This window comes from Perna viridis, chromosome 8 (genome assembly GCF_037379345.1).
Source record: "Perna viridis isolate PV_CMFRI_1.1 ecotype Kerala chromosome 8, ASM3737934v1, whole genome shotgun sequence".
NCBI lineage: Eukaryota > Metazoa > Mollusca > Bivalvia > Mytilida > Mytilidae > Perna > Perna viridis.
Window position 1 is genome coordinate 20,105,906 of NC_142452.1, and position 8,715 is coordinate 20,114,620.

The following is an 8,715-nucleotide window of genomic DNA, read 5'->3' on the forward strand; positions in this document are numbered from 1 at the left end:
GCTGGCTGGTGTTTAAGCAGAACCAGGAACAGTTCAATCGAGTTCACCTTCGGCTTTTGTGGAGTTTGAGTTGTTTGTTCTGTGCGTTTGAGTTGTATGTACTTTTTTTATTGTTTTATTTTGGTATTTCCTGAATTATTTGCCTGGTCAAAGGAATGGACAGCTTCAATATCACTTCTTCTCAGTTATAAAACGTCAAAACAGATGAACTTTTTCGGATAGGAAAATGAATATAATAATTTCACGAAAATCAACGAAATTGTTGTTTTAACAATAGAGCTGAATTCTGTTCACACGTAAGGCAATAGGTAAAGCATAATTGCATAGTTGCATTTGTTATATTGACGAGAGACGAAATAGGTATGATTTGAAAATTAATCGCTTAGGCACTTCTTTGTCTTAGCAAAAGGCTTTGATTTCAATAATTCTAAATTTGGATAACTTTGCGACTGTAACTGTCAGATTAATTATCAATTTAACTTTTAAATAATTCTTGCATGAAATTAGTTGATAGCGACCAAAGGTAAAAAAATAAGGTTACCATTTTTCCATTAAAAAAATCTTTTTTGTACAATTTGTACAAGGACTGTTTGATATTACACGTATCTATTAAAATGCTCAAAAGAAACGGAAGTACAAAGATGAAAGCACCAAGTCAACCCTCACACCACAAGTCAGGTTATGCAGCTTGACCAAACTTTGCAACAAACATGATGACTTTTCTTTCAGAATTGTCTACTTTCCATTCATCTGTGGCAACATCCCTTCAGCACCTGCGTATGGAGTGTTCATATCACAACTCATACGTTATGCGAGAATTTGCCGAAACTACGCAGACTTTTTGTATCGCGCTAGAACTCTAAAATATAGGGACAGGGTTATGTTGCTACAAGATTGAAGTCATCACTACAGAAGTTTTATGGTCGTCAACATGAACTCGTGGATCATTATGGTGTATCCGTCTGCACCATGAAAACTGATTAATTCAACTGGTCATAGTTTTCCTTTCCTCGTTTGTTTACCCTAGACTTGACTTTTTATGAGCAACTCGGCGGGTGTTTCTAGAAAAACAGAGGACGCTTACCCTACCGATGCACCTGGTCCATGCTCCCAGTTTTTAGTGGAGTCCGAGTTCATTTGCTTTTGTTACTTTGTATGTATGGTTTTAGTTACTTTATGTTCTTTGTTGTGTATGTCTGTTTTCCATGTCTGGTTTTTGTCCCTGGATTACATTCTCTTGATTATCGCTATAACCTTGGTTCCCTTGATAATTCCCTTGTGGATAGGCAAGGTAGAAGACATATTTCGCTGTCGGACGGCGTCTGGTACATTTGATATTTGGTTTAAATAATCTGTTAAATAGAAATTGACATGTAGCTACTCATATAAGCATTGGTCTAAGGTAAAGAAATTAGGGGAATAATTCTGCAAATGACACTGACATACAATAAAATCTATTGTATTTGCGATGTGAGTTATTTTCTAAGACCTGACGATTTTAAAGAATTATAAAATGTTTCATCATATAGGCACATAAAAACGTGAACACAATATAAGCATGTATAACATTTTTGGGGGGTTGTCACATATTACAGAATTTGAATTACTCTTATAAAGAATGCTTCTGAAATCCTTAAATCCGATATTGTTCCACGTCTAGAAAATCGTCGACAAAACCAATAAGTACCATTCCCTGTTCCATCGTACTAGTTTCCAGAATAGTTTGAAAAAAGGATCAATAAGTGTTATTGAAAGTAATAAATTATGTTAGAAATTTAAAATTGAAAACAAAAATATATTCATACCGTCAAAATTAACTTTGTATCGTTTCTTTGTTGACTAGTTTAAAAAAAAGCTTCTTGCTCTTGTCTTTATATCTGGTATTGTGTTAATTCCATAATACAACGCCTCATTCGTAATAATTTAAAAACGTTCAAGTTAATAAACTGCAACTGTTTTAAATTAAGAATATACTGATAATGATAATGCTGCTTACCACTCGTGGCACATATATGAATATTAGTATACATGATAACAAGAACATAATCAATTGCATCCATAGTAGATAAATCATTCATAGTTGAAATAAAGTGTGCAGCTGTTAAAGTAATAGCACGTGATTTAACAATAACCAATCAACGTTGTTTTTTTTCATTAGGAATACATGCTAACGTTGTTCGGTATTTTTGTTGTTACCCTTATTTATTAAGTGCTTCGTCTGTTAAAATATTTCGCTGACCTTTTTTTTCTGATATTAAAATTTTATTGATATTGTGGGTTGTCTTCTCACACTGGGCGAAAAAGAGTTTAAGGTAGATATACATAAGATAAACTAGTGCATACAAACAACCTGTCTGTCATATGTTGGCTTGTGATCTTTTGATTTCCGCTTAAATCATGGTTCCCTTGATTACTCTTTCACAATGATATGTGTTGATTCATGCCAATATGCTGCCTAATACGAATTCTGATAATCATAGTATTGTTGCTTTCGACATTATGACCCGCGAACTACTGGACTATTTACCTTTGCACTTAACCATGTTTTTGTTATTAACAATTTATGCCAAGGGGGTCAAGCTGTAAATAATACCAAGGATATTGTTATACCAGTAATTTAAAAGTAAAATTGATAAAAGGATTTTATTCCAGCTAATAACTTGATGGTAAACACTGCATACTGGCGCCAAACTTGAGTTATTTGTAATCAAAGGTTTCAAACAATAAATAAAATCAAAATTGTTTCGCGCTAGACTTCTTACAATTAGGCTTCTGGAACATGGTTACGTTACTACAAGATTGAAGTCATCACTGCAGAAGTTTTATGGTCATCATCATGCAAACTAAAACTAGATAATATTTTCGCTACTTTAAATGTATGACAAGATTAAGTGCGTCGATAAAAATGGATAGAATGAATGGAATTGAACAAACTATAATACCAAACCAACCAATTACTTTTGAGGACGTGCGATCATCCTGACGCGCTGATGTTTTCGTTCTCAAATATGAATTTGTATTTCTTCTGTCCACCGTTATGGCGGTAATGACGTCATTGAAATCAACTTTATTAGGTGATTGACATTGACAACAGTTTATATCGTCAAAAGTTGCTGTTTGAAGAAGCTGGGATGTCACTGGAGGATCAGTTGTTGTAATACGCGCACGTGTTGTCTCTAAATCTGTATTAAGGCTTGTGTGTTTAAAACCTACAAAAATACCAATATTTTTTAATATTAATGATTCTAGGGCACAAACTCTATATCTTTATGCCAGTAATCATGTATATCAATATATTTACTAGCATTTAGGTATATGCTAATTTTTAATAGTAAAAGTTTATCGAACCTTTAAAGAACTGTATTAGTTTGTTACATCATTTTTCCCATTCTTTCTTTTTTTTTAACTTGATGCATTTTAGGATGATTTATTCGTATTTCATCATCTTATATGTGATTTGTATTTCCTTTTTATTACAAAAGGTGGACCAAGTTGTGTCCATGACCTTACTGTTATCTTCAGTAGTAGCGAAGCAAATTCTGAAATCAGCTCGACAGCCTTTGTCGACCCAGAGTTCTGTCATGGTAAAGCCATACGAGACATGGTAAACACAATCACTCTTTGAGTACTGATTCTCCTTTGTCATTGAATGTACTGTACAGTCTTTCTTAAGTGTATCAACATCTACTGTATAGAACCTTTTCTGTTTGCTTTCAAGGAGAAGATTTGTGCACTGAAGTCCTAATGAAAAAAAAAGGACATTAATAAGAAATACTACATATACTTCAACCGGGATTGGAGACATACATAAATTGTCATTAATAGATTTTTTCATCGCAACGAATGTATTATCAGATTTCTTCGAAATTTATTATTGAATTATGGTATTTTCAACGCGAGCTTTCAGCTAATCGTTTAAATTTCATAGCTCAATTTCTCCAAATTGTTGTGTCTAAAACGCAAAACCATTTATGATGTATCTGCCAAGAAGAAAATAAAACTAACATTTGAGGTTATCAGTTTTAACATAACAAGTCGAGAGATGGTTAACTTTGTTGGAAGTAAGTTAGAGAATATCTTATATTGTTAATTCAACGATTGTAATGTAATTCTCGGAGAGAAGTACAAGTGACAATTAAGTGCTAATAAAGAGTAATCAAGGGAACCAAGGTTACAGCAGTAATCAAAAGAATGTAATCCAGGGTCAAAGACCAGACATGTCAGTGACATTTGCAGAATTATTTCCCCTAATTTCTTTACCTTAGACCAATGCTTATATGAGTAGCTACATGTCAATTTCTATTTAACAGATTATTTAAACCAAATATCAAATGTACCAGACGCCGTCCGACGTCGTAACGGCAGGACAGCGAAATATGTCTTCTACCTTGCCTATCCACAAGGGAATTATCAAGGGAACCAAGGTTATAGCGATAATCAAGAGAATGTAATCCTGGGACAAAAACCAGACATGGAAAACAGACATACACAACAAAGAACATAAAGTAACTAAAATCATACATACAAAGTAACAAAAGCAAATGAACTCGGACTCCACTAAAAACTGGGAGCATGGACCAGGTGCACCAGTAGGGTAAGCGGAATAAAGCGGAATAAAACCTCTAGATATTGTACGGGTTTTTCTGCTTGGATATTGGCAAAAGCTATTTGAATATCCAGGTATATATGTCACGTCTGTAGATATTCAAATGATTTTTGTCACGTTGCTTGGTGACTATAATAATAGTTGTCTGACCGCCTATGTTTTGGTTTGGTTTACTTTTACATATCCAAATTGTATAGCTGTGCCATAAACGTAATAGTTAAAATAACATACCAATGGGTTCTGTATGAGAATTATTTGAGTGTCACAATAATTAAAAAAAAACGGTAATCGTACCCTTAACTTAGTTGGCAGTCAAATAATCAAACCAAAAAAACTTCGATAAAACATTAAAAATACTGATATTTTGTTATCCAAAAATGCAAAAGGTTAATTTAAGAAGTTGTATTATTCCATTCTCATGGTTTTCTAAGTTTCGTATGCATAAACTTACCATTATTTCCTCTGCCGTACGATTGAAGATGAATTATTATCAATATGAAGAGGAACATTCTGTATTTTTAGAGTTTATTTTTAATGTAAACTCAGTATTTTCAAGAAGCCAAATGAAATAACGTGCAGTGTATTCTTAAATTCCGAGGTTTCTGTATACACATATCCAGGCCCAGTTGTGTATGTAAAAGTCTTTAGCGGTGGAAATAGAAACAGTTTCAGTTTTTGTTTTTGTCACCGAAGTTTCTTTAAATTATTCCGCATTAGGTGCCAAATGTGGAAGTTCATCTTTTGTAACAAAAGCACTTTATAGAGGTAGATTTTATCCGGAAACAATAAATACATGTATGTATATACATTGATATAACATGTTCATATTGATGTCTTATAATATTTGTACGCCGGTGTTCTCTCTCTAACAGTTTACAACTAGGTAAAATCACAATATGCTTGTTCTATATTTTGTTTGATTAAAATGAAATAACACATCCTTTCTGTACTGTAAAAATCATTTATAGAACATCATGGTTAGTTCTGCATTAGCTTTTGATAAATCAATCCATGCAATTTTGTACAACACGATAAATTTTACTACGTTCGGTGACAACCTTGACGATTTAATCAATTTTTAAGCCCAATAAATCGCACTGTGCTAAGTACATATTAATAAATGTCAATCTATACCATGTTCTATGTATAAATAGGTAGTAAATACTATTTTGTTTCCCATTAAGGTTTGTCATTCATACAATATGCTGGTTAAATAATTTCACATATTCCATTGATTATGTTGTATATATATATTGTATATATACTTATTATGGTATTCTGATTTCAACCTTGAAAAAATGCTACCAATATAACAATATATTAATTGTGAACAAGATACGTAAAAAGTGAAAAATTAAGAAAAACACTTTGTATCATAGTTTTTTTGTTTTTGTTTTTGTTTTTGTTTTTTTTTGCACTTCAAATGACGCCGATATATATGCCAATCATAAAATTGGAGGGTTTTTATTGATTAATGGTAAATACTATAAAATATAGGTCTCCAGTTAAAGATATTTTCTAGATTATTCTATCTGTATTTTAATTGTACCTTTCAATGATGCTTTGCTAAAAGGACTTGGTAAATGGAATCTAAATAAAATATATTCATTTGTCAAATTAATAGTACAATTTCAATATTATAGTTCAAATAACAAATGTCACAAGTAATCTAAAATAAAAAGGCTATCAATTGAGTAAATATGTTTTATATAAAGTAAATTTTAAACAATGATGCTTTAACATATCATTGTCTTTGATGGGATAGCACATATAGATACCTTTATATGTTTCGAGTAAACTAATGCTTGAAGCAATTATGAATATGTGTTATAATAGTACGTGGGTTGAGATAAACTCTGTGCCTCCCCCCCCCAAAAAAAAAAACAAAAAACAAAAAACAAAAAAAACAAAAAAAAAACAAAATTCTCCTACATGATTATCAGATACCCTAATACCCACCATTTACGAATCTTGACAAAATATAAACAGAAGCATTTTGATACGTGTTATCCCAATTTGCATGCCCTTTCAGGCGAACTTTCATTCATTTATTAAGTTGTGTTTGTGTGTGTGTGTTTCTTTAACCTTCCCCATTCTATAGGAAGAAGTAATATGAAATACAGAGGTGTCGTCATGTAGCAAGCGTCTCAGCCTTATATGGTACCACGAAGGTTGTGGTAACACGGTTTTTGAAATATATGCAATAAATGTTCCCTTACCCCACCGATATATTGCATTTGTCCATGCATAAACCACAAGATGAAAAACTTGAATGATATATTCAATAATCCCATTTTAAGCAATTTTTGATAAATTCAGCCTATGACAATCTCACAAGTCATCAACAGAGCCCAAGAAGTACCAAATGTGATAGAACTAGACAGAAAATACCAAATAAGCTATATTTATACTGAAACATCAAGACTTTAGCGGTTTTGACATGGAAAATATGCCAATTTAAGCAATTTTACGGTGGGATAGGGGTACACATTTTACGTATAAATCAATAATCATAAGCGTCACTGCCACTCCTGCATTACCTTTGGAATACCAAGACGTTTGGTGACATGATAATAAACACGTGTGTTTATAACACGAATAGGTATAGTGTATATATGTCAAAGAGACAACAACCCCACTGAGATAGAAATGTCAGGCAAAGGCCATCCATTGTTCTTCAATGAACGAGCAAACCCTCATACCACAGAGCAGGCTGCAGATGGCCCCAAAGCATATCATTTTACACAGGTACAGCGAAAGAGTTGCCCCTATATATTCAAGTAACGCAGTTCGTTTATTTGAAGTCCGAAAATGACTTAGACGGTCGAACAATGGAGTCTGAAAAATCTTTGTGGGGTACAAAGGCATATACTGAGAAAGAATCCAACAATGTTCTTTGGCGACAAATTGATTCGTAAAAGGAGGTATGATGGTACTCGGAAATCATCGTGACGTTTTTGGGAGGCATGGTTGACCATCATAACACATGGACTATAAGGAACGATATGGAAATACTGATAAAAAAAAACTGCAGAGCCTCGCAGTTACTTCCCCTTCCTTAGCCTCAAATACTTTCTATATTGTTCTGTAATACACTAATATTGCATATTTTTTTTATCACCGTTATGAAACATGAATATGTACACCATGACACAAATGTCAAAACTACACACCAAGTATAAACACTTTCTGCCATGTAGGATCTGAGATAATATGACAAAAAATCATGTATACGATTTTGTTTCGTTTTTATTTTGTTGTGTTTGTTATTTTTATTATTTTCTTTTTTTATTATTATTATTACCGTATGTTTTCTTTTTTATTATTATTATTTTGCTTAGTTTTTACTGATCCCATAAAAAAGTATTGGTTGATATGAATAAAAATAGCGATGAGTTCAACTCATATTGCTAATACAAAATTTGAAATTACTTAGCCATGAAGAAACTATGAAAAGGTGTTTAAGAGCAGAAGCGAATGCGGAAATTGAAGAACGGGGCAGTGAATTTCGTTCATTTGTACCATTTTTCTCGAAAACGGGATGTTGAATCCGGCCGACAAGCCTGAATCCAACTTCCGGGACTTATTGATGTTGCATTTGGATTCTTATTTCAATATTTTTGCTTTAAGTACTTCATGTAATTTTATTTTTTTTATCTGAACTTTCTAAGTATTTGGTTCTTATACTGCTGATGAAAAGTTACACTTTGAAACATGTATACAGCACAGAAAAATTTGCAATATTTACATGGTTGGTATTTCTGTACTTTACGAGAAGCGTAACATAATAAATCTACCTATGCATGTAAATGGAAATATATCCAGTAAACAGCATAGCACAATTACACTGTCATATTCTACGAATACAGACATTCATGTTGGATTTATTTTCGCATTTTTCAACAACAATAAAAAATTCTTAAACACCAACATAGGATTACTGATCTTAACGAAGTTATTTTGTCATAGACAGGATTTGAATCATGTGTTGCATTTTCAGGCGCGTAGCTGCCGTTAGGCAAAAAAGCTTTTTCCTGCACTTAATTTTGCTATTTTTTTTTTTTTTTTTTTTTTATAAAATAAAAAAAAAAGGAATGGCATAAATGATG

General features: G+C 32.5%; 1 protein-coding gene across 1 annotated transcript; it reads right to left on the reverse strand.

The window, feature by feature from the left end:
* Positions 1-2,516: 2,516 nt before the first annotated feature.
* LOC148609693 (uncharacterized) lies at positions 2,517-5,244 on the reverse strand. The gene is made up of 3 exons (XM_088540999.1): positions 5,058-5,244; positions 3,511-3,741; positions 2,517-3,209 (listed from the first exon to the last, which is right to left on the reverse strand). Exons 1-3 carry the CDS (start codon positions 5,113-5,115, stop codon positions 2,866-2,868), a joined length of 633 nt encoding a protein of 210 aa, XP_088397125.1. The 5' UTR covers positions 5,116-5,244; the 3' UTR covers positions 2,517-2,865.
* Between the last annotated feature and the right edge of the window lie 3,471 nt (positions 5,245-8,715).